Source organism: Mobula hypostoma, chromosome 10 (genome assembly GCF_963921235.1).
Source record: "Mobula hypostoma chromosome 10, sMobHyp1.1, whole genome shotgun sequence".
Lineage (NCBI taxonomy): Eukaryota > Metazoa > Chordata > Chondrichthyes > Myliobatiformes > Myliobatidae > Mobula > Mobula hypostoma.
This window is the reverse complement of record NC_086106.1, coordinates 51,662,549-51,689,428: the sequence shown is the minus strand read 5'-3', so window position 1 is coordinate 51,689,428 and position 26,880 is coordinate 51,662,549. Positions and strand designations below refer to the sequence as shown.

Below are 26,880 nucleotides of genomic sequence, written 5' to 3'. Positions count from 1 at the left end.
TTAAAGTCTGTAAAATTTCTTCCTCTATCATCACCCACGTAGCACATTCTAGACACTCACAACTCTGTGTAAAACAAAATCCTTCTCACATCTCCTTTGAAACCACCCTTCCACCTTAAATGTATGCCCTCTGCTATTAGACATTTCACCCCGGAGGAAAAGATTGTGTTTTATCCTATCTACGGCTCTCATGTTCATATAAATCTCTTTATCAGATCTCCTCTCAGCCTCTGTTACTCTAGAGGAAACATCTCGAGTTTGTCCACCTTCTCATTATAGCACATGGCCTCTAATCCAGACCCTGGTAAACCTGCCCTTCACCTTCTCCAAAACCTCAATATCCTTCCTATAATGGGGTGACCAGAGCTGGATGCAATACTCCAGATGCAGCCTAACTGGAGTTTTATAAAGCTGCAACATGTAACTTGCCCTGTTCCAATTTAATACTCCCCTGCATGATACATACTTATCCTTATTTATATGTCTTAAAACTTAAGGAGTCGTTGTCACAGTCCCTTACTGTACACCCACTGAAAGGTCAGTCAACTGACCAGGCTTTTATCCAGCACCAGTTCCAGTATAGCCCCACCTCGACACACGCTTCAAACTATCCGTCCCATCATATCTCGTACCTTGCTCCTGCTTGTTTTCGCTGGCTCTGGCATCTACCTTCCTCTTCGCCCCTCTGCTTTCTGACCTGGTGTGCTGATTTCCATTCCCCTGCCATACTAGTTCAAACCCTCCCGAGTAGCATTTGCGAACCTTCCCGCTAAGATATTGGTTCCCTTCCAGTTTAGCTGCATGCTATCTGTCTTGTATGGGTCACCCCGCCCCAGAAAAGGTTCCAATGAGTCAAGAATTGAATCCTTGCCCCCTGCACCAGTTCTTCAGCCACTCAATCATGTACATCATCCTGTTCCTACTATGACTAGCATGAGGTACTGGGAATAATACAGATATTACTACCATGGAGGTCCTACTCCTCAGCCTCTTTCCTAATTCCCTATACTCTCTGCACAGACCCTCTTCTCCCTTTCGACCTATGCCATTGGCACCAATGTGCACCACCACCTCTGGCTGCTAGCACTTCTCCTGAAGAACATTCGACAGCTGTTCTGAGACATTCTGGACCCCAGCACCTGGGAGGCAACACACCATCCTGGTGTCTCTTTTGTGGCCACAGAACCTCCTGTCCATCATTACTGAGTTTCCTAACATGATCACTCTACCTGACTTTACCCTTCCCCGCTGAGCCTCGGTGCCACTGGCTTGACAGCTGCACTGTGCCCTGATAGGTCACTTGCTCTCCCAGCAGGACTTTGAGGGGGATACCAGTTGCCGAGGGGAATGGACACAGGGGAACCCTCCACTGACTGCTTATTCCCCTTACTTCACCCAATTACTATCTAAAGCCTGCACTCTGGGTGTGACCACCTCAGTAAAAGTTTCATCTATGAAGTTTTCCATTTCTCAGGTGGTCCTGAGTGCATCCAGCTCCAGCTCCAAGTCCTTGACCTTGTGAGTTTGAAGTTGAAGTTGGTGCACTTCTCACAGATGAAGTCATCAGGGAGATGAGCCATCACTGTTAGGTACCTTGCAATTCCACATCTTACAGGAGGAGCTTTCCACTGCCTTAGCTACCATTCTGCCTACACTTGTTATACGTTTGGCTCTAACTTATAAATCTTTAGCTCTACAATTAAATAAAATGTTTTCTAAAGACTCAGCCCCCTTACCTTCTGCCTGCTCTTGCCGAAGCCTGTTGAGCTAAAGCGTCCCACTGTAACCCTGGTCCACTCTAACAAAGGCCGCTCCCATGTGTCCACTCTGCTTAAACCTAACTTATTTTTATTGGCCCTTGTTAAGTTGCTATTACCTAAGCAATCTCCTGCTCCATAGACAAGTCCTATTCACGTAGGAAGACTGGTGTATAAAGTCCACAAGGAACAGTCTCCAACTCACTCCGTAATCTCCATTCCACAGACAAGTATACCTGGGTTGTGGGGGTCCTTAATGAATGGATGCCACCTTTATGAGGCATGTGGGAGGCTAGTGCCCACGAAGGAGCTGGCAGAGTCGGCAACCCTCTGCAGCTTCTTATAAATCCTGCGTGGTGTCCGTTCCATAGCAGACGGTGATACAACCATTCAGAATGCTCTTGACGGTACATATGTAGAGCCTTTGGTGACATACCAAATCTCGCCAAATTCTTAATGAAATATAGCTACTGTCATCTAACTGCATCCCACAATAGCTCTTCTGAGACCCAGAAACTTCGACCAGTTCACCTGTCCACTGCTGACCAATCAATGAGGACTCGTGTGTGCTCTCCGGCCTCACCCTTCCTGAAGTTCACTATCAGATAGTTTATCTAAATGACGATGAGTGATCGTTGTGACACCGCCCAACCACCTGACATTCTGCCAATGACTGTTGTGTCATCGATGAATTTATAGCTGGTGGTTGAAGTGCCATGGGTTAGAATGGCAGGCTGAGCACACATCCTCGAGTTGCTCCTTCTTTGGAGTAGGGGCCTCAGGCTCCTGCCTTTTCAGTTACTTTTAACCCAGCGCGGTGCCCAAACTTGCTTTTCATTCGAGGGAAATTGCACTTGCAAGCTGAGTCTGCAGTCTGAAACCACTGCTTTGGATTATTGATAGATTTTTAAACGTTGCTTACTGAATGTCCTCAAGGACAGAGAAGGAATTTCTTCAGGTGGGTGATGTCTGTGCAGGATCCGTGCTGGAGAACATTCATACAGGGAGTGGTCCTCTCCGGGGATATTGGGTCAGTGTGAATCCGTGTCACTGGGGAAGGAGATAGGAATTGTCACGTCATGTTATGTTACTGCTGAGATCACATTTATCACCTAGCAACAGCGGTGTTGTCATTACACTTGAAAAGGTGTGGATAAAGTTCACAAGGGCGTTGCCTTAACTGGAGGGCTGGGCACTTTTAGGTTGTTATGTAGATTCTGGGTAGGCTGTTTTCCTGGAGTGAAGGAAGCTGAGGAGTGACCATGTAGAGGTTTATAAAATCATGAGGGGTATAGGGAGGGTGAATAGTCACAGTCTATTTCCCAGAGTATTGTGATACTTCAGCAAACTCATCCCCAGATTCCTAGTCCTGGGAACCAGCTCCTCTCTTTGCAACAGGATATTTGATTTCCTGACCAACAGACTGCAATCCGTCACAATAGGCAGTAACCACTCTGCTGCGATTATTTTCACCACTGGTGCCCTACAAGGCTGTGTTCTCAGCTCCCTGCACACTTACAACTGTGTGGCTAGATTCAGCCCTAACTCCACCTACAAGATTGTAGATGATGCCACAGTGGATGGCTGAATCTCAAAATAGTGATGAGAGGAAGGAGATAGAGAGCCTAGTGACATGGTGTTATGACAATAATCTTTCCTCCAATGTGAACAAAACTGAAGGGTTGGTCATTGACTTCAGGAAGGGAAGGTAGTGGGGTTGTGCTGCTGCATATGCTCCTGTTTACATCAATGGTGCTGAGGCTGGAAGGATGAAGAGCTTCAAGTTCATAGCAGTGGGCATCACCAATAGCCTGTCCGGGTCGGACCACATAGCCACCATGGCCTAGAAAGCTCACCAGCATCTCTACTTCCCTAGGAGGCTACAGAAATTTGGCAGTCTCTTCACCAGTTTTTATCAAGGCACCATTGAAAGGATCCTATTCAATTGCATCACGGCTTGGCATGAGAATTGCTCTGCCCATGACCTCAATAAACTGCAGAGAGTTGTGGACACACTCAGCTCATCAGTCAAACCAGCCTCCCTTCCATGGACTCTGTCTACACTTTTCACTGCATTGATCAAGCAGCCAACTTAACCAAAGCCCACCCGCCCCGGACATTGTCTCCTTTCCCTCCTTCCAACTGGCAGAAGATACAAAAGTCTGAAGGAATATAGCACAGGTCTGAAGAACAGTTTCTGTCCCACTGTAAAAAGGCTATCAAGTGGTTCACTGGTGCATAAGAATTGGCTCTTGACAGGGAAATTTACCTCATTTTGACCTCTGTCCTTATTGTCTACCTGCACTGCACATTCTTGTAACTGTAGCATGTTATTCTGCACCTTGATTTTGTTTCTCCTTGTACTGCCTCATTGCATTGTTGAATTGAATGGATCTGTATGAATGGTTTGCAAAACCATTTTTTTCACTGTACCTCGATATCTAATCAACCAATTTATTAATTTACTAGACTGATGATTGAAAATATTTTTCCCCACCACCAGCCTATCACAGGCTTATCCTCCCCCTTCCTCCTCCTCATCTGCAACCTCAATTTTATTCTCTGTCAGTCTCAGTTCTGAAGAGGGGTCTTTGACACGCTTGCTCTATATTTCCAGCAGGGAGGGGCTTTGGCCCAATGAGGTTAAGCTATCATCCATCTATTTACACTAATGCAATTTTTAAAATAATCTCCCCATATTTTCACCAGTTGCCCCCAGTACCTTTCATTTTACAGCAGCCATTTAACCTGTCAGTCCTCACATCTTTGGGATGTGGAAGGAGCACCCGGGGAAATCCATGCAAAGCTTGCTAACTCCAAAGGGAGAGCACCCAAGGTCAGGTTCAAACCCAGGACTCTGCAGTGACATAGGCGAGGTGGAATTACAATGGCACTCAGGGGCGACTCCTTCATGTTCATCCGCGGAGACAGCTTAATGTCTCTTCTTTTCCTTTTCCAGGTGGATGGGGTTCTGTTGAAGACCCTGACCTGGAGTTACACTCAGCCTTCGGTTCTTTGTGCTGGTGGAACCCCTCCCAGGGCCTCACAACAAGACGATTTTGGTATCCCAAGGACACATCCTAGAAGACGAGCACGCCTTCGGGGTTTGGAGGTTTCGTGATCCCATGGACAGGCTGATTCTAAGCTGGTGTTGCTGACTGAAGCGTTGCAGGGGAGAACAGAACATCAGGAGCAGTGGACCAGCTATCGGAGCTCTGTACTCAGCAAATATCTATCTCTCTCCTTCTTCCTCTCCTCCTTCTCCCTCTCCTCCTCCCTCTCCCTCTCGCTGTCCCCTCCCCCTCCCCCCTCCATCTCCCCCTACCTCTTCCCCCTCCCCCTCCCTCTCCCCCTCTCCCCCTCCCTGTCCCCTCTCCTTCCCCCTCAGGAGAGTTTGTTGCTGATTCTCCGGTCAGAGAATCTGGGAAAAAAGCAGTGTGACAGCCTTTTAATCAGTAAGTTGTTTTGTTATGTCTTGCCTCTCCATGTAAAGGGGGGGCATTTCTTTTTCCTTTTATTAGGGGGAGAGAGAGACTGTGGAATGTCAAATTGTCAGATGTATGATTAGTTTTTGTTGTCCTGCAGATCATGGTCTCTCTTGAGGGCTTTGCTGTTGCTTGCTGGTGGGTGGAGGGGCTGTTGCTTTTTTTCCGGAAATAAGTGGGTATGGGGGAGTGTCGTTGCTTTGCTGCTGCTTGTGTGTGGGGCTTTGTGGTTCCAACGTTTTTACTGTCACTCATTCTTTGGGGCACTCTTCTGTTTTCGTGGCTGTATATTGCGTACAATTCTCTGACGTTAAATGGAACTATTAAACTATTGTGCTGTGAGGCAGCAACTCTCCAGCTGAGCCACTGGTAGTCTAACAGGATGGGGAGGTTGTTCATCAGCACCTATAGGTGCCTTCCCCTCTTCCAGCCACAATGACTCCTCTGTCAGGACGTGCTCCATCACCTGTCTTCGTGCACCTGTAATGAGGGTGTGTGGGTGTGTGTGTGTGAGTGTATATGTGTGTGGGTGTGTGTGTTGTGTGAATGGGTGTGTGTGTGTGTGTGTGTGTGTGTGTGTGTGTGGTCACCGTTGGGAAGGGTACCACATCTGAATTTGTTCTCTGAGGCTAAAGAGAAGGGGAGTGGAAGTGTGACGAGAGCTGATTGCACCCTGATCTCTGATTTGACTGGGGTCACCGGGGAATCTGGCGGTCGAGCCCGTGAGTGCAAGCACTCGCTCCACAGATACACTGGAGACAACTCTCCGGTCTGCACTGCACTCCGAATGTGTGGGCTGGCCTCCATCGCGACAGAGGAGAGAGCCTCACTTAGGGCGGAGGGCCAGTAACTGTGAGGTGAGTGGCCACAGCCCTTGCATCACCTCATCCTCCACCCTCTCGGCAACTTAAATCAAACCAGTTTTCCTTCCTTCCCAGTTGTAACGGAGTCTTTGCCCTCAAACGCTAACTCTGTTTCTTCTTCTTCTTCTTCCACACACACTGCCTGACTTGCAGAGTACTTTCAGCTTTGTCTGTTACTAAGTTTGACAAAAAGCCCTTGCGCTTGGTGTGACACGTATCAGATTTCTTACACTGACAATATGTTGTGAAATTTCTTGCTTTTGTGGCAGCACTATGGTGCAAGAGACAACAAAATTAATATAAGTTCCAATAACATAAAATAAATAAGAACATCAGAAATAGGAGCAGGAGTCGGCCATCTGGCCCATCGAGCCTGCTCCGACATTTCAATAAGATCATACTGATCTAGCTACTCCACCTACCTGCCTTTTCCCCATATCCCTTAATTCCCCTACTATGCAAAAACCTATCCAACCTTGTCTTAGGTATATTTACTGAGAAAGCCTCCACTGCTTCATTGGGCAGAGAATTCCACCAGATTCACCACTCTCTGGGAAAAGCAATTTCTCCTCATCTCCATCCTAAATTTCATATGTTTCTGTAAGATCTCCTTCTTCTGATTTTCAGTGAGTACAGTCCCGAGCGACCTATTCTCTGCTCATAGTCTAACCCCCTCATCTCTGAAATCAACCTGGTGAACCTCCGCTGTACCACCTCCAAAGCCAGTATATCCTTCTTCAAGTAAGGAGACCAGAAGTGCACACAGTACTCCAGATGAAGCCTCACTATTACCCTGTACAGTTGCAGCATAACCTCCCTGCTCTTAAATTCAATCCCTCTAGCAATGAAGGCCAACATCGCATTTGCCTTCTTGACAGCCTGCTGCACCTGTAAACCATATATATGGTAAATAAATGTGTAAAAGAGGAATAATGAGGTAGTGCTCATGGGCCGTTCATAACTCTGATAGCAGAGGGGAAGAAGCTGTTCCTTGATGTTGAGTGTGTCTTCAGACTCTTGTATTTCTGATGATAGTAATGAGAAGAGGGCATGTCTGGATGGAGAGGCTCCTTCATGCTGGATGATGCCTTCCTGAGGCACTGCCTTTGAAAGATGCCCTCTAAGTCAGGGATGCTAATGCCCATATGAAAGATGCCCTCTATGTCGGGGATGCTTATGCCCATAATGAAGGTGGCTGAGTCTACTATCCACTGCAGCTTCTTTCAGCCCTGTGCATTGGAGCCTCCATAGCAGGCAACGTCCAATGTAGGGCAGAAACTTACCAGTCTCTTTGGTGACATATACCTGTTTTGCTATGCTTCGCATTGCACCACCTCTGGTTTTCTGTGATGTGGTTTCTCAGCCTGGTTTGAAAGGATTGCCCAGGTAGCCCCCATGTCTAATTTCAGGTATAAGCAGGTCAAGGGTGTTGGAGCAATGTAAAATGAGCAGGTTTGGGTGCTTGCAAGAAACCTGGCCTGGACATCTCCATCTGAGGCTGTACATTGTCTGGTCATGGATGAGACTTTAGCTTGATCGACACTGGCATTATCTTCAGAATGTTGGACGGTACTTTACGTCTGTTGAAGATACGAGTACAGGAGTCCTGGTGCCCAGCTTACGTTGCCATGGAAACTGAACACAAAATTCCTCAATATGGCTTGTTAAATGAACGTGGTTAGTAGCTCAGGAAGCACCATGAAAGGAGGTAGGGCAGATCTATGCCCACTAGCTGCAAGCCATTGAGCAGAGAGTCAACCAGGAAACGAATAACAGGCAGAACAACCTGAAAATTGACTCTTCGCACAGACTCAACTGACCTGCTGAGTGTTTCCAGCAGGTACTATTTTTATTCCAAATTTTTTACTAGTTTGAGCCCATTTTATTTGTCCTGGCAACATGGCTTCCTGTCCACCATGTTACTCGGTCTACTTTAGCCATAAGTTCAGTCGCCTTGTAAAATTAACCCCTATGGACCTATCTCACTGGTTTAGAGGAATTCAGGGGATCTCATTGAAACCAACTGAATGTTGAAAGGACTAGATAGGATGGATGTGGTGAGGGTGTTTCCTGTGGTAGTGGTATCCAGAACTAGAGGGCACAGCCTCAGAATGGAGGGGCGACCTGTTAGTACAGAGGTAAGGAGGAATTTTTTAAGCCAGAGAGTAGTGAATCAGTGGAATGCCCTGTCACAACTTGCGGTGGAGGCCAAGTCCGTGGGTATATTTAAGGCGGAAGTTAATTGTTTCCTGATTGGTCAGGGCATCAAAGGATATGATGAGAAGGCAGGTGTATGGGGTTGAGTGGGATCCGGGATCAGCCATGATGGAATGGCGGAGCAGACTCAATGGGCTGAATGGCCTAATTCTGCTCCTATGCCTTATGATCTTCTGATCAACCTTAGATTGGTTGAACTTGATCTCAGGAAATATAGAGGAAGCTTGATCCAAAAGCAGAGCTGCAGAGATGGTTTAGCAGTAAATGACACTTAACTAATAAAATGTAAAATAACAAGCCACAAAACAAGAGAGAACAAATATTTTATATGACAAGGCCACAAGATAACTGTAGGTTAGGAGTAAATGGTTGAGAATGGCTGATTTATGTGAGGTTGTTATTGAGAGCTGGGCTGCAGATGATGAGTTGGCAATGAGTGGCTGGTGATTCCTTTTAGTTGCCTGGAGACTGGGGGACCCAGCATGTGCAGACTTGGCAGGAGCACCACCCCCTCCTTATAATCAGCCCAGAATGGTGCGAATGGGTCTGGTGGAACTCCTCAATGAGCGATGGACCCAAAATGTAACTAAACATCACCAAAGATCTCTCCTCTAGGCCATACCCTGCCCAGTCAACCAGGTACGACAGAGCATGTCCTCAATGAGGTGAATTCATCAGCTGGTGAACCATGGACATCGGACCATCTCCCACCATCCTAGGATCTGGAGTTGCAGGCTCAGGTGGATTGAGTAGTCCCTGGACAACAGGCTTGAGGCAGGACAGTGAGGAAGGTTGGTGTGACCCTAGTGGATGGTGCAGTTGGAGACAGTTGGATTGATGCGATGGGTAAGCATGAATGAACCAACGAACTGGAGTGAGAGCTTGCAAGAATCGGAGCAGGAGCCAGACTTGGTCCACAGGCTGGAGTCATCTGGCTGGGCACTGACCATGTCTATCCTGGCAGCAGTGGGTGCAGTTGGCAGCTAGGATGGCCACTCTATACTCTCTTCCAAGCATCCTGACAGTGGCAAATCAGGGCTGTGCTGGATGAGGCCTCCACCGTAGGCTCCTCTGTGGGGAGCCATGGGGCTTGGTAGCCATGAAGAATTTCAAAGGGTGGCGTACACTTGATAGAGGAGAAGTGTAGACTATGGGATGGTTCTGCCCAGAGCCAATACTTTTTCCATGTTAGAAGGGTTAGAGGTGGTGAAGCATCACAGAAACCTTTCCACTTGCTGATGGCCTTGTTCCTACTGTTATTGGCTTTGGATTAAGTGAAAAGACCTCTCCTGGGCTCCAAGATAGCATCAGGAGAGTGGAAGGACATGATGGGGGAATAACTCTGGGATGGCAGATGTCATCATCGAGCCCTGCGGAGATGTAGTGGGCTAATCCATGAAACATTGAGGAAGGAGGGTGCCCACTTGAAAACCCCACTCACAACACGCTGGAGGAGCTCAGCAGGTCGGGCAGCATCCGTGGAAACGATCAGTCAACGTTTCAGGCCGGAACCCTTTGTCAGGACTGAAGAGGGAAGGGGCAGAGGCCCTATAAAGGAGGTGGGGGAGGGTGGGAAGGAGGAGGCTGGTAGGTTCCAGGTGAAAAACCAGTAAGGGGAAAGATAAAGGGGTGGGGTGGGGAAGCAGGGAGGTGATAGGCAGGAAAGGTGAAGAAGGAATAGAGGAAAACACGGTGGGTAGTAGAAGGAGGTGGAACCATGAGGGAGGAGATAGGCAGCTGGGGGAGGGGGCAGAGTGAAACTGGGATGGGGGAAGGGAGGGGGAGGGAATTACTGGAAGTTGGAGAATTCAACGTTCATACCAAGGGGCTGGAGACTACCCAGACGGTATATGAGGTATTGCTCTTCCAACTGAGTTTAGCCTCATCATGGCAGTAGAGGAGGCCATGAATAGACATAACTGAATGGGAATGTGAAGCAGAGTTGAAGTGGGTGGCAACCAGGAGATCCTGTCTGTTGTGGCGGACTGAGTGGAGGTGCTCAATGAAGCCGTCCCCCAATCTGCGTCGGGTTTCACTGATGTAGAGGAGGCCACACCGGGAGCACCGGATGCAATAGATGACCCCAACAGACTCACAATGAAGTGTTGCCTCACCTGGAAGGACTGCTTGGGGCCCTGAATGGTGGCAAGAGAGGAGGTGTAGGGACAGGTGTAGCACTGACGCTTACAGGGATAAGTTCCGGGTAGGCAATCCGTGGGGAGGGACATGTGGACCAGGGAGTCGCGGAGGGAACGATCTCTGCAGTAAGCGGAGAGGGAAAGATGTGCTTAGTGGTGGGATCCTGTTGAAGGTGGCGGAAGTTGCGGAGGATAACATGCTGGATCCGGAGGCTGATGGGGTGGTAGGTGAGGACAAGGGGAACTCTGTCCCTGTTGTGGTTGCAGGAGGATGGGGTGAGGGCCGAAGTGCAGGAAATGAAGGAGATGCGGGTGAGGGCATCATTGAATCATTGATGACGGCAGAAGGGAAACCACGATCTTTAAAGAAAGAGGACATTTGAGATGTCCTGGAACAGAAAGCTTCATCCTTGGAGCAGATGCGGCGGAGACGGAGGAACTGGGAATAGGGAATGGCACTTTTGCATGTTGCAGGGTGGGAAGAGGTATAGTTGAGGTAGTTATGAGAGTCACTGGGCTTGTAGAAGATGTCAGTGGACAGTCTGTCCCCAGAGATGGAGACCGAGAGATCGAGAAAGGGGAGAGAAGTGTCCGAGATGGACCAAGTGAATTTGAGGGCTGGGTGGAAGTTTGAAGTAAAGTCGATGAAATTGGTGAGCTCAGCATGGGTGCAGGAAGCAGCACCAATGTAATTGTCAATGTACCGAAAGAAAAGTTGGGGAGCAGTATCAGTATAGGTTTGGAGCATAGACTGTTCCACATAACCAGTGAAGAGGCAGGCAAAGCTGGGGCCCATGCGAGTTCCCATAGCTACACCCTTAGTCTGAAGAAAGTGGGAAGAGCCAAAAGGGAAGTTATTAAGTGTGATAACTTAAAGAGGAGGCAGAACAAAGCAACTATGAAACTGAGAGCAGTAGAAGTGGAGAGGGCAGGCATGAACCTACACTAATCGCAGAATCACTGTCTTTTACCCACTTCCATATCTTCCTCTAGCAGCTTGTTCCATGTACCCACCATTGTGTGAAAAACTTGCCCCCCTGGCCCTCTTTTTAAATTTTTCCCATTCACCTTAAATCCATGTCCTGTAATTTTAGACTCCCTTTAACCTGGGAACATCTATCTTACTGTATCCACCCCATTCTTGATTTTATAAATCTCTATGAGGTCACTTGTCAGCCTCGTACACCCCAGGGAAAAATAATATATCCTTTCCAGTCTCTCCCTATGACTCACACTATCCAGGCCTCGATACATTCTCCATCTTTACTGCACTGTATTTGTTTGCTCTACTGTGAATGCCCACAAGAAAATGAATCTCAGGGTAGCATATAGTGACAAATATGAACTATGATAATAAATTTACTTTGAACTTTGAACCCCTGACATCCTTCCTATAGGTGAGCAACCAGAATTCCATGTATGGTCTTATAGAATTATGTCATGGCGTCTCAACTCCTGTACTCAGTAATTTGACCAAAGAAGGCAAGCATGCCAAATTGCCTCTTCACCAGCTTTTCTTGACTATATACCTGTACCCCTATGCCTCTCTATTCTACAACTCTCCCTAGGGCTCCACCATTCACTGTGTAAGTCTTGCCCTGATTTAACTTTCCGAAGTGCAACAGATCACACGTCTGAGTGGCTTCAAGTGTGGACTCTTCCTCCCAAGGTCACACATTGCATTATCTTGAATAACCAGTTCACAGTCTGTTAACAGTGACATAGAAGCTTGTGCCTCAGACCTCCAGGCACTCTGGTTCAATCTTGACCTTGGATGCTGACAATGTGGAGTTCACAGTCACTGTGTGGACTTCTTTCCACATCACATAGCATGTGCTGATGAGTTCAGTGGTCCCTGCCCCGTGCTAATTATTGATTTGGTCATTAATGTAGATTAATAGTGAAACCAACCAAAAGGGGAGCTGATGGGCAAGTGTGAGGGAGAACAAGTTTAGTGTTACAGGGGAATGAGGAGGGTGCAATGAGACCAATTGGACTTCTCTCTTGTGAACTAGTATGGACACAATAGGCCCCTTCTGTACGAGGACATATATAAGGCAATGACATGAACAGGTTACCCATGTCTGTAGCTGAGGTAGACAGCTGTTGTGGACTTGAGACAAGAAGTTTTGAGTGTGTGTGGGGGGTAGGGGTAAGCATGAATTTGGGAGACAACATCCAGTGGTTCTGCTGCAGAGTTTCAACCCAAAACATCGATAATTCCTCCCCCCGCCCTCAGATGCTGTTCAACAGACTGAGGTCTTCCAGCAAATGGTGTGTTGAACAGTGTGTTCCAAGTTGTTACTGTATGCCATCATCTAATGCAGAGGAAAATGCATTCACTTCCCTGAACATCTGAGAGGCCTGAACTCAATTTTTTCAGTTCTCCCCAGGTTCTAGAACACTGCCATTTCAAAACCAGTGTTCCAATCTCCAACAGAAAACAAACTTCTCTGTGCAAAGTGCATCACATCCAAATGCCTTTGGTTTGGAAGAGCCAGTCCTAAGACAGCACTTGGTCTATTAGCCAGTTTTGATGGGTCTGTACAAGCTTAGATTTTGCAACGGACTGCTGAAGGAAGACCTAATGTGGACCTAAGTATTTGGTGAAGTAACCCTAAAACTTCAATTCTAAGGCAGTAAACCTTCCTTTGTTTCTGGCCCTGTGACTGTTTTCCTATTCCCATAAATATGTTCCTTCGTTTTCCCAGCATAAATTTTTTTAACCAAGTAACTCCAGTCGAAAAATTGGTAAGTAACTTCATTCAATACAGTTATAATCTAAAACATTTAGTGAACTGAAGGTAACAGGTGGAGATGCTGCCTCAGAGCTCGCAACACCTAGGTTCGATCCTGATATCTGACACTGTCTGTGTGGAGTTTCCCTGCTCTCCCGGTGACTACCTGGGTTTTCTCCTGGTGCTCCTAAGATATGTGACTTGATAGGGTAATTGGCCACTGTAAATTGCCACTTGTGTAGGTGAGTTTAAAGTGGGAGGATGTGATTCCCCTGTAAGCTAGAATCAATGGACCAAATAGCCTCGTATATCAGAAGGGAAAATGGAAATTCTGGTGGGAGAGAGTTGATGGCCATCTGACACAGAATAATTTACAGAGAAATACACTGGGATTACTCTGAAGTCACTTTGGCCTTGGTAGTCTGAATAGCTTCCTCTTATATCGTAACAAAGTTTGAACTTTCTCTGCTTAAGTCAGATTATAAATAGGAGAACACATTTTGAATCCACTTATAGTTTTCCAACATAATACATGTCTGCTGTGTCTAAAACGAAGTGATGGGGCATTTTGGAGGAGGCTTGCTCTAATGAATCAGAAGTTACTGTGGGACAAGTCATTATCCTGATGTAAAATGAAATGATATGTCTCAGTACCATTACTGGAAAGAGTTCTGGAAGGACATGACTTGAACAGAAAGTGTCCATATCTCACCTGTCATTTAGAAGTATCAGGGAAAAGGTAGAATGTTCTTTGAGGTCTTGCTGGGATAGCTGCTGAAAAACTATTACCCAAGCTGGAAGATCAAACTCCTGCATCAGTGACTGACAGATTGGAGCATGTCTCACCATGTCATGGTCTTAAACTGAAGATCGATGACAATTAATACACAAAATGCTGGAAAAACTCAACAGGTCAGGTAGCATCTGTAGAAAGAGAAACAGGTAACACTTCAGGTCTGCAACCTTTTATGAATGTGAGGCTAACCACATCTTCAATGCCATATTTAAGTTTGCTGACGACACCATTGGCATAGACCTAATCAAAAATGGTGATGACTTAGCACATAGGAAGAGATTGACAATCTGGCTGAATGGTGCCACACCAACAATCTCTCACTCAATGACAGCAAGACTAAGGAGCTGATTATTGACTTCAGGAGGAGGAAACTATAGGTCCGTCAGCTGGTCCTCACTGGGGGGCATCAGAGAAGATCAGCAACTTTAAATTCCAGGGTGTTATCCTTTCAAATAATCTGTTCTGGGCCCAACATGTAAGTGCAATTACAAAGGAAGAATGGTAGCATCTCTATTTCCTTAGAAATTTGTGAAGATTGGCATGACATCTAAAATTTTGACAAACTTCTATAGATGTGGGGTGGGGAGTATATTGACTGGTTGCATCACAGCCTGGGATGGACACACTTATGCCCTAGACAAAAAATATTCTATGAAAGTTAGTGGATATGGCCCACTCCATCACAGGTAAAGCCCTCCCCACCATTGAGCACATCTTCACAGAGCACTGTCACAGAAAAGCAGCATCTATCATCAAGGATCCTGGCCACCTGGGCTATGCTCCCTTCTCTGCTACCCTCAGAAAGAAGGTACAGGAGCCTCAGAACTCACACCACCAGTTTCAGGAACAGTTATTTCCCCTAAACCATCAGACTCTTGAACCAGTGGGGATAATTTCACTCACCCATCACTGCACTGTTTCCACAACCTATGGACTCACTTTCAAGGACGCTTCACCTCATGTTCTCATTGCTTGTTTATTTATTATTATTATTTCTTGTATTTTCTTTTGTATTTGCTGTTTAGTTGTTCGTTTGTTCTGTTGGTTACAGTCTTTTATTGATTCTATTATGGTTTTTATTATGGATAATTATGATTCTATTTTGGTTTTATGTGTATGCTCACAAGAAAATGAATCTCAGGGTTGTATATGGTGACATATATGTAGTTTGATACTTTGGCTTGGTGATATGAGGCTGCACTGTGACTGACTCAGTTGTGGTTTTATTGTTAACATCCCAGCTTGCATGGTATCATGAAGCATGATTAAGTCTGAGATAAGTTGTCATGGGCAGTCAAACACAAGAGTAATGCTCCCCAGTCTCCTCAAATGATGGAGTAAAATCTTTAAAAAGGCCAGAAAGGCCAGGTGCTATAATTGAAGCTGCTCACTGCATTTCTCTTTATCAGAATCAGGTTTAATATCACTGTCTTGTATGATACAAAATTTGTTGTTTTGCAACAGAAGCACAGTGCAAAGAGATAAAATTAATATAAATTACAATATCAATAAATAAATGAAAAACTGAATAATGCGGTAGAGTGCATGGGTTCATGGATCGTTCAGAAATCTGACAATGGAGTGTAAGTTGCTGTTTCAGTATCACTAAGTGTAGATCTTCACTTTCCTGTACCTCTTCCCTGACAAGAAGAGGGTATGCCTGGGATGGTGAAGGTCCTCAATGATGAATGCTATCTCCTTGAAGATATGGGGAGGGGCTGATTCTACCACCCTCCGTAGCCTCTTGTGATCCTGTGCATTGGAGCCTTCATACCAGCTGTGACGCAACCAGTCAGGATGGTACGCATGTATACCTATAGAAATTTACAGCAGTGTTCGGTGACGTACCGAACCTGCTCAGACTCCTAATGAGGTAGAACCACACTGGCATGTCTTTGTTGGGACTCCATCAATGTGTTGGGCCCAGGACTGATTTATATGGATGTTGTCACTGGGGAACTTAAATCTATCCACCCTCTCCACCACTGACTTCTCAATGCTGACTGTGCATATTCACCTGTCCTCCCCTTCCTGAAGTCCATTATCAATTCCTCAATCTTGCCAGTGCAGAGTGCAAGGTTGTTGCTGCAATACCATTCAACCACTCAACCATCTGCTCTATCTCACTTCTGTATGCCTCCTTGTCACCATATGAGATCTTACCAACACAGTGGTGTCATCTGCAGATTGATAAATTGAGCTGTGCTTAGCCTTACAGTCCTGAGTGTTGAGACAGTACAGCATTGGATTAAGCGTGCAATTTAAGATGACAGGCAGTGAGAAGATCTTGTCCACTAGACCTCTGGATGGACAAATCCCACATGGTGTTTCAGTGCACTGGAAGGAGGTGGGTGCTGAGACTCCGGCAATGATCTTCCCTGCATTGAACAACAGAGAGTCCACTCTGTTATCATAGTCAGACCTGTCTCTTTCATTGAAAGAGATACTGTAGTATCTGATTGGATCCCTAGATTATAAGACCATAAGACCATAACAAATAGGAGCATAAATAGGCCATTCAGCCCATCAAGTCTGCTCTGCCATTCAATCATGGGCTGATCCAATTCTTCCAATCATCCCCACTCCCCTGCTTTCACCCCATACCCTTTGATGCCCTGGCTAATCAAGAACCTATCTATCTCTGTCTTAAATACACCCAATGACTTGGCCTCCACAACCACTTGTGGCAACAAATTCCACAGATTTACCACCCTCTGACTGAAGTAACTTCTCCGCATCTCAGTTCGAAAAGGATGTCCTTCAGTCCTGAAGCTGTGCCTTCTTGTTCCAGGGTCCCCTACCATGGGAAATAACTTTGCCATATCTAATCTACTCAGTCCTTTTAACATTCTGAATGTTTCTATGAGATCCCCCCTGATACAGGGAATACAGCCCAAGAGCTGCCTGACATTCCTCTTATGGTAATGCTTCCATTTTATTATCTCCTTTTCCCTCATGGGGATTGGGGAAGACAAGGTTGTGAATTTGTGGCTAAAATTCCTCTCTAACAATGTTTAGAAATTTAGCAGAGATTCTGTCTGTTCCTGAGGTCCAGTTCATCTGTAGTTGACATGTTTTCTTTTCAGCTTCTTGCTGCTCAGAGGCGATAGTGAGGCTGGCCTTGGTAGTTCGTTGTGGAACTAACACAAGGGCATTTGCTTTCAGGACACAAGCTTGGCTAAGGAATTCTTCAAAGTGTCCTTTTCAGCTCTCTGCCCTTAATGAGTTCATATACATTTCTGGCTTTCAGCAGGGTGACTCCATGGGGATGTGTATAGTCTTGGCTGTGTGGAAGGGTCAGGGTTAGTGTGGAAGGATCTAAATATCTGTAGGGTTTTCCCCCATCACCACTCTCTAACCCTGTGTCTATTAGGCTCTCCAATCATCTCTTAGGCCCTCAGATCCTCAATCTTCCTCCCATCCTATCTTCCCTGAACACCTTAACTCTCTCCCTCCCTCTGATGCCAACAACTCTCCTCCCCGAACTGATCCCAGCTCTAATCCCTGTCGTACATTCACCATTCCTTCTGACCTTCCCCTCTATGAAGCAAAAGTTCTGTCTTCAGCAAGGTCCTCACCTTTGTTCCCCTTTGCCCACACCTCAGCGAGTTCCACACTCCTCACAATACAGAACTCTTCTTCCATCACCTCCATCTGTGAGCCCATTTCTTTGGCAACGTTTCCCCTTCTGGAACTGAAGACCCCTTCTCCCATCTCCAACCCTCCTCCTCTCCTTGGACACCCCATTCTTGTTCACTGCCTGCTCTGAGTCTTTTTGTCTCTCATTGCTGACGAAACTTCAACCATTTCGACTTCAGCACTCCTCGCTTCTCCTCAGACACTGTCCCCTCTGAATGCACTGCCCTACACTCTCTGCACACTAATCCTAACCTTACTTTCAAACCTTCAGACAAAGGGGGTGTTGGTGCAGTGTGGCAGACTGACCTCTACCTAGCTGAGGCCAGCCAACAACTCTCAGACATCTCCTCTTACCTATACCTTGAAAAGGACCCCATTCTGGACCATCAGAAAATTGTTTCCAACACCATCACTTACCTCATCAACTCCGGAGATCTCCCATCTACTGCCACCAAACTCATAGCTCCCTTACTCTGCACTGCATTTTCTACCTCCTACCCAAGATCCACAAACCTGACTGCCTGGGTAGGCCCATTGTCTCTGCCTTCTCCTGCCCACTGAACTTGAGTCCTCATACCTCAACTCCATTCTATCTCCCTTGGTTTGCTCCCTTCCCTCCTACATCCATGACACTCCTCGCCAACTTTCAATTCCATGCCCCTGGCCCCTCATTTTCACCTTGGACGTCCAGTATTTTTATTTTTCTATCCACCATTAATAAGGCCTTAAAGCTCTCTGCTTCTTTCTCAACAAAAGACCCATCAGTTCCCCTCCTTCTGTCTGACAGAACACATCCTCACCACAACAATTTCTCCTTTGGCTCCTACCATTTTCTTGAGGCTCCTGCACGGCTTTTCTGTCGCCTACGTAGAGCAGCCCATGTTCCAAGCCCTCCCTGGAAATGCTCGGAGATCTTCCTGTGCTACACTGATAACTGCATTGGTGCTGCTTCATGCACCCATGCTGAGCTCTTCGATTTCATCAACTTTGCCTCCCCCTTCCACCCTGCCTTTACATTCACTCGGTCCGTTTCAGGCACCTTCCTGCCCTTTCTCAATCTCTCTGTTTCTGTCTCTGGAGACAAATTGTCTACTGACATCTTTCATAAACCTACCGATTGCCACAGGCATCTTGATTATACCCCTTCCCACACTGTGGCCTGTGTAAATGCTATTCCTTTTTCACAGTTCCTTTGTCTGGACTGCAACTATTCCCAGGATGAGGCTTTTCCTTCTAGGACAACAGAGATGTCTTCCTTCATTTAAGAACAAGAGTTTTTCATTCTTCATCATTGATGGTGTCCTCACCCGCATCTCCTCCATTTCCCAACATCCACACTCTCTCCATCTTCCCACCACCTTAACAGGGATAGAGTTCCTCTCGTCCTCACCTACTACCCCACATCTCACACATATTCTGCACATCTTCCGCCACCTTTAACAGGATCCTACCAGCAAACACATCTTTACCTCCTCACCCCAAACACCTCATTTTCCACAGGGATCGCTCCCTCTGTGATTCCCTTGTCCATTTGTCCATCCTTACTAATCTCTTTCCGGGAACATATCCCTGCAAGCAACTAATGTGCTACATTTGCCCATTTACCTCCTTCCTCACCTCCATTCAAGGCCCTAAATAGTCCTTCCAGGTGAGGCAACACTTCTCCTGCAAATCTATTGGGGTCTTCTATTGCATTTGGTGCTCCTGACGTGGCCTGCTCTACACTGGTGAGATCAACGTCAATTAGGGGATCGCTTTGATGAGCACTTCCCCTTCATCCACCAACAGCAGAATTTCCTGGTGGCCTAACATTTTAATTCATATCTCCATTTCCATTCCAACTTGCTGATCCATGGCCTCTTCTTCTGCCATATATAACCATCTAACTGATGAAGGTGGGGAAGCAGCTCCTCATATTCCGTCAAGGTAGCCTCCAATCCGATGGCATGAACATCACTTTATCCTTCCAGTAAGAAAATTCCCTCCCCTTCTCTCTTCTTTTATTCCATACTCTGGCCTCTTACCTCTTCTCCTCACCTACTTATCACATCCCCTGGATCCCCTCCTTTGTCCCTTTCTCCCATGATCCACAGTCCTCTCCTATCAGATTCCTTCTTTTCCAGCCCTTTACCTTTCCTACCTACCTGTCTTCACCTATCTCCTTTTAGCTGGTCCTCCTTCCCCCACCAGCACTTCTTTACTCTGGTGTCGTCCCCCTTCCTTTCAGTCCTTAAGAAGGGACCCGGTCTGAAACGTTGACAGTTTATTCATTTCCATAGATGCTGCCAGACCTGCTGAGTTTCTCCAGCATTTTGTGTGTGTTTGCTGATGGACTTGCTGTGCTTTTGCCACTAAATCTCTGCCAAAGCCAATCTCAATCTCTCTGCTCAACGGCAGCTAATGAATGGAACTGGTGAGAAGCTGCTCAGTGACTACCACAGCACTGGGATATTGGGCTCAGTGACTACCACAGCACTGGGATATTGTGCTCAGTGACTACCACAGCACTGGGATATTGTGCTCAGTGACTACCACAGCACTGGGATATTGTGCTCAGTGACTACCACAGCACTGGGATATTGTGCTCAATGACTACCACAGCACTGGGATATTGTGCTCAGTGACTACCAGAGCACTGGGATATTGTGCTCAGTGACTACCAGAGCACTGGGATATTGTGCTCAGTGACTACCAGAGCACTGGGATATTGTGCTCAGTGACTACCAGAGCACTGGGATATTGTGCTCAGTGACTACCACAGCACTGGGATATTGTGCTCAGTGACTACCACAGCACTGGGATATTGTGCTCAGTGACTACCAGAGCACTGGGATATTGTGCTCAGTGACTACCAGAGCACTGGGATATTGTGCTCAGTGACTACCACAGCACTGGGATATTGTGCTCAGTGACTACCACAGCACTGGGATATTGTGCTCAGTGACTACCACAGCACCGGGATATTGTGCTCAGTGACTACCAGAGCACTGGGATATTGTGCTCAGTGACTACCAGAGCACTGGGATATTGTGCTCAGTGACTACCAGAGCACTGGGATATTGTGCTCAGTGACTACCAGAGCACTGGGATATTGTGCTCAGTGACTACCACAGCACTGGGATATTGTGCTCAGTGACTACCAGAGCACTGGGATATTGTGCTCAGTGACTACCAGAGCACTGGGATATTGTGCTCAGTGACTACCACAGCACTGGGATATTGTGCTCAGTGACTACCACAGCACTGGGATATTGTGCTCAGTGACTACCAGAGCGCTGGGATATTGTGCTCAGTGACTACCACAGCGCTGGAATATTGTGTTCAGTGACTACCACAGCACTGGGATATTGTGCTCAGTGACTACCACAGCACTGGGATATTGTGCTCAGTGACTACCAGAGCACTGGGATATTGTGCTCAGTGACTACCACAGCACTGGGATATTGTGCTCAGTGACTACCACAGCACTGGGATATTGTGCTCAGTGACTACCACAGCACTGGGATATTGTGCTCAGTGACTACCACAGCACTGGGATATTGTGTTCAGTGACTACCAGAGCGCTGGGATATTGTGCTCAGTGACTACCAGAGCACTGGGATATTGGGCTCTGTGACTACCAGAGCACTGGGATATTGGGCTCAGTGACTACCACAGCACTGGGATATTGGGCTCAGTGACTACCACAGCACCGGGATATTGGGCTCAGTGACTACCAGAGCACCGGGATATTGGGCTCAGTGACTACCACAGCACTGGGATGTTGGGCTCAGTGACTACCACAGCACTGGGATATTGGGCTCAGTGACTACCAGAGCACTGGGATATTGGGCTCAGCGACTACCAGAGCACTGGGATATTGTGCTCAGTGACTACCAGAGCACTGGGATATTGTGCTCAGTGACTACCAGAGCACCGGGATATTGTGCTCAGTGACTACCAGAGCACCGGGATATTGTGCTCAGTGACTACCAGAGCACCGGGATATTGTGCTCAGTGACTACCACAGCACTGGGATATTGTGCTCAGCGACTACCACAGCACTGGGATATTGTGCTCAGCGACTACCAGAGCACTGGGATATTGTGCTCAGTGACTACCACAGCACTGGGATATTGTGCTCAGCGACTACCAGAGCACTGGGATATTGTGCTCAGTGACTACCACAGCACTGGGATATTGTGCTCAGCGACTACCACAGCACTGGGATATTGTGCTCAGTGACTACCAGAGCACTGGGATATTGTGCTCAGTGACTACCAGAGCACTGGGATATTGTGCTCAGTGACTACCAGAGCACTGGGATATTGTGCTCAGTGACTACCACCGCACTGGGATATTGTGCTCAGTGACTACCAGAGCACTGGGATATTGTGCTCAGTGACTACCACAGCACTGGGATATTGTGCTCAGTGACTACCACAGCACTGGGATATTGTGCTCAGTGACTACCAGAGCACTGGGATATTGTGCTCAGTGACTACCACAGCACTGGGATATTGTGCTCAGTGACTACCAGAGCACTGGGATATTGTGCTCAGTGACTACCAGAGCACTGGGATATTGTGCTCAGTGACTACCAGAGCACTGGGATATTGTGCTCAGTGACTACCACAGCACTGGGATATTGTGCTCAGTGACTACCACAGCACTGGGATATTGTGCTCAGTGACTACCACAGCACTGGGATATTGTGCTCAGTGACTACCAGAGCACTGGGATATTGTGCTCAGTGACTACCAGAGCACTGGGATATTGTGCTCAGTGACTACCGGAGCATTGGGATATTGTGCTCAGTGACTACCGGAGCACTGGGATATTGTGCTCAGTGACTACCACAGCACTGGGATATTGTGCTCAGTGACTACCACAGCACTGGGATATTGTGCTCAGTGACTACCACAGCACTGGGATATTGTGCTCAGTGACTACCACAGCACTGGGATATTGGGCTCAGTGACTACCACAGCACTGGGATATTGTGCTCAGTGACTACCACAGCACTGGGATATTGGGCTCAGTGACTACCACAGCACTGGGATATTGGGCTCAGTGACTACCACAGCACTGGGATATTGTGCTCAGTGACTACCACAGCACTGGGATATTGTGCTCAGTGACTACCACAGCACTGGGATATTGTGCTCAGTGACTACCACAGCACTGGGATATTGTGCTCAGTGACTACCACAGCACTGGGATATTGTGCTCAGTGACTACCACAGCACTGGGATATTGTGCTCAGTGACTACCACAGCACTGGGATATTGTGCTCAGTGACTACCAGAGCACTGGGATATTGTGCTCAGTGACTACCAGAGCACTGGGATATTGTGCTCAGTGACTACCACAGCACTGGGATATTGGGCTCAGTGACTACCACAGCACTGGGATATTGTGCTCAGTGACTACCACAGCATTCGGATATTGTGCTCAGTGACTACCACAGCACTGGGATATTGTGCTCAGTGACTACCACAGCACTGGGATATTGTGCTCAGTGACTACCACAGCACTGGGATATTGTGCTCAGTGACTACCAGAGCACTGGGATATTGTGCTCAGTGACTACCAGAGCACTGGGATATTGTGCTCAGTGACTACCACAGCACTGGGATATTGTGCTCAGTGACTACCAGAGCACTGGGATATTGTGCTCAGTGACTACCAGAGCACTGGGATATTGTGCTCAGTGACTACCACAGCACTGGGATATTGTGCTCAGTGACTACCAGAGCACTGGGATATTGTGCTCAGTGACTACCACAGCACTGGGATATTGTGCTCAGTGACTACCAGAGCACTGGGATATTGTGCTCAGTGACTACCACAGCACTGGGATATTGTGCTCAGTGACTACCACAGCACTGGGATATTGGGCTCAGTGACTACCAGAGCACTGGGATATTGTGCTCAGTGACTACCACAGCACTGGGATATTGGGCTCAGTGACTACCAGAGCACTGGGATATTGGGCTCAGTGACTACCAGAGCACTGGGATATTGTGCTCAGTGACTACCACAGCACTGGGATATTGGGCTCAGTGACTACCACAGCACTGGGATATTGGGCTCAGTGACTACCACAGCACTGGGATATTGTGCTCAGTGACTACCACAGCACTGGGATATTGTGCTCAGTGACTACCACAGCACTGGGATATTGTGCTCAGTGACTACCACAGCACTGGGATATTGTGCTCAGTGACTACCACAGCACTGGGATATTGTGCTCAGTGACTACCAGAGCACTGGGATATTGTGCTCAGTGACTACCACAGCACTGGGATATTGTGCTCAGTGACTACCAGAGCACTGGGATATTGTGCTCAGTGACTACCACAGCACTGGGATATTGTGCTCAGTGACTACCACAGCACTGGGATATTGTGCTCAGTGACTACCAGAGCACTGGGATATTGTGCTCAGTGACTACCACAGCACTGGGATATTGTGCTCAGTGACTACCACAGCATTCGGATATTGTGCTCAGTGACTACCACAGCACTGGGATATTGTGCTCAGTGACTACCACAGCACTGGGATATTGTGCTCAGTGACTACCAGAGCACTGGGATATTTTGCTCAGTGACTACCAGAGCACTGGGATATTGTGCTCAGTGACTACCACAGCACTGGGATATTGTGCTCGGTGACTACCAGAGCACTGTGATATTGTGCTCGGTGACTACCACAGCACTGGGATATTGTGCTCGGTGACTACCAGAGCACTGGGATATTGTGCTCAGTGACTACCACAGCACTGTGATATTGTGCTCAGTGACTACCACAGCACTGGGATATTGTGCTCGGTGACTACCACAGCACTGGGATATTGTGCTCAGTGACTACCACAGCACTGGGATATTGTGCTCAGTGACTACCACAGCACTGGGATATTGTGCTCAGTGACTACCAGAGCACTGGGATATTGTGCTCAGTGACTACCAGAGCACTGGGATATTGTGCTCAGTGACTACCAGAGCACTGGGATATTGTGCTCAGTGACTACCAGAGCACTGGGATATTGTGCTCAGTGACTACCAGAGCACTGGGATATTGTGCTCAGTGACTACCACAGCACTGGGATATTGTGCTCAGTGACTACCAGAGCACTGGGATATTGTGCTCAGTGACTACCAGAGCACTGGGATATTGTGCTCAGTGACTACCAGAGCACTGGGATATTGTGCTCAGTGACTACCAGAGCACTGGGATATTGTGCTCAGTGACTACCAGAGCACTGGGATATTGTGCTCAGTGACTACCACAGCACTGGGATATTGTGCTCAGTGACTACCACAGCACTGGGATATTGTGCTCAGTGACTATCAGAGCACTGGGATATTGTGCTCAGTGACTACCACAGCATTCGGATATTGTGCATCTCTGATGCTGACCTCCAAGTCATTGTTGCCTCATTCACCAGTACATAAGACATTCAAAACCTGCAAAGGAAAGGCCTGGCCTTCTGCAAATACAACACTGTCCACATATGAGATATTGCCAAAATGGAAAGAAAGTGGTTTACCAAGATGTTGCCTGGACTGGGGGCCCGAGTTACAAGCAGTGGTTGTGTAGACTAGGACATTATTCCATGGGATGTAGGAGGCTGAGACGTGACCTGCAAAAGCTATATAAGACCATGGAGTGTGGGGTGGTATAGACAGGATGGAAGCACATGGTCATTTCCCTAAGGAGGGAGTAATAAAAAAAAACAAGAGGACATATGTTTGTTATAGGAGGTGAAAGATTTAAAAAGATCAACAGGGACAGCTTCTTCATGCAAAAGGTGGTGTGTATTTGGAATGATCTGCCAGAAATTGCCATTGCCATTGAGGTGGACACATTGTTATACTTATCTAAATACAGGATAGGAGAGGTTTTCAGGGCTAATGAGTCAAACACAGGCAGATAGGTCTAGCTCGCTGAGCAGCACAGTTGTCATGGTCGAGTTGGGCCAAAACACCTATTTACAAGCTGTATGTCTCTATAACTCTAACAATGTGTCCCTGAAGACCAAGGACTGCTTCCTGAAGATTTATCAACACCTCCCACTGACAGTTATGGCCTCAGACCTGACACAAATCTCATGGTCTCCCAAGCGGTGGTGATCTCTGCTCCCTTCTGTGCTTCTGAGGCCTGCATCTTCTCAGCAAGGTCCTCAACAACTGGAAGGATGTCATTAATTTTGCCTTTGCAATATCTTCCAAATTCAAATTAGTATCATCCCTCTGGTTGACACCCCAGTCATGAGTCTCTGCTTATTCTTTGCCAGATTCTCTGTCCAATTAAAGGACCATTGGCAGATGCTTTACGTCAAGACTTGGTACCACTTGTTTCGGCTGCGTTTCCTTTGAGGTATTTATGATGTGGTCTTATCCCATCCCCCAAGAACATCTTTAATTAGTGGAACAACACCTAAGGTCACACCCAACCCAATGTATGAATATTTATTTTTCTATTTTTATGTAACCCACCGTATGTGAGCCTTTCCCACTATCCCGGTCCATCCAGGGTCTCTGTCCCTTAGTTCACCTCTCTCATCCATCCCTCCCCACAATATCCCCTCCACCACTCCTGTTTCACCCCTCCCTCTTCCCTTCACCTCTTTATGCCAACTATACACTCGGAGTCATGATTCAAACCATCAACCCTCCCTTTCCCTCCGACCACTGAGTTCCTCAAGCAGTTTACGCCTTCCCTCTGCTGTCGTTTATCGACCACTGCCAGCACGCAGTGTGCACTCTCCTCTCTCTGCGCTTCGTTCTTAGTAGACAGCAACTTCTCCCACGCGCTGCTCCCTTGGGATCAGCAGCGTCCTCTTTTGTAACTCCAAAGCCCCCTCTTTTCCTTCTCCCTTTCTTCACTGCGTGTTTGAGTTATATTCTGTCTGTTGTGTGCTTGCGATGACACTGTAAGCAAGTCTTTCATTCTCCCTTAGCTGTGCACATGACAGTACAGCTGATTCGACTTGACTGGGTCGGTTAGCCTTTGCAGTATTATTCTGATGGTATCAGCCAGCCTCTGTTAGTTTCCTCGGTTGTACTTGCCAAGGTCCACTCTCCACCTTCTTCTTTCTTCGTCAGCAGGAGGACGAGTATTTGGAATCAACAGATGAGAACCTGGTGCGAGGAAACTGGTCCTTGAAGATTGACTATGTGCTGTCAGTGGTCGGCTTCACTGTGGGACTGGGCAACCTCTGGCGTTTCCCTTACCTGGTGTACAAGAATGGAGGAGGTAAAAC

At 47.2% G+C, this 26,880-nt stretch overlaps 1 protein-coding gene across 1 annotated transcript in view; it reads left to right on the top strand.

The window, feature by feature from the left end:
• The first annotated feature begins 9,174 nt into the window (after nt 1–9,174).
• LOC134352535 (sodium- and chloride-dependent neutral and basic amino acid transporter B(0+)-like) overlaps nt 9,175–26,880 on the top strand; it is a 73,452-nt gene continuing 55,746 nt past the window's right edge. The window contains exons 1-2 of the mRNA XM_063059797.1: nt 9,175–9,288; nt 26,723–26,873. Of these exons, the coding sequence (XP_062915867.1) occupies nt 9,175–9,288; nt 26,723–26,873 (265 nt within the window). The remainder of the gene's footprint in view (nt 9,289–26,722; nt 26,874–26,880) is intronic.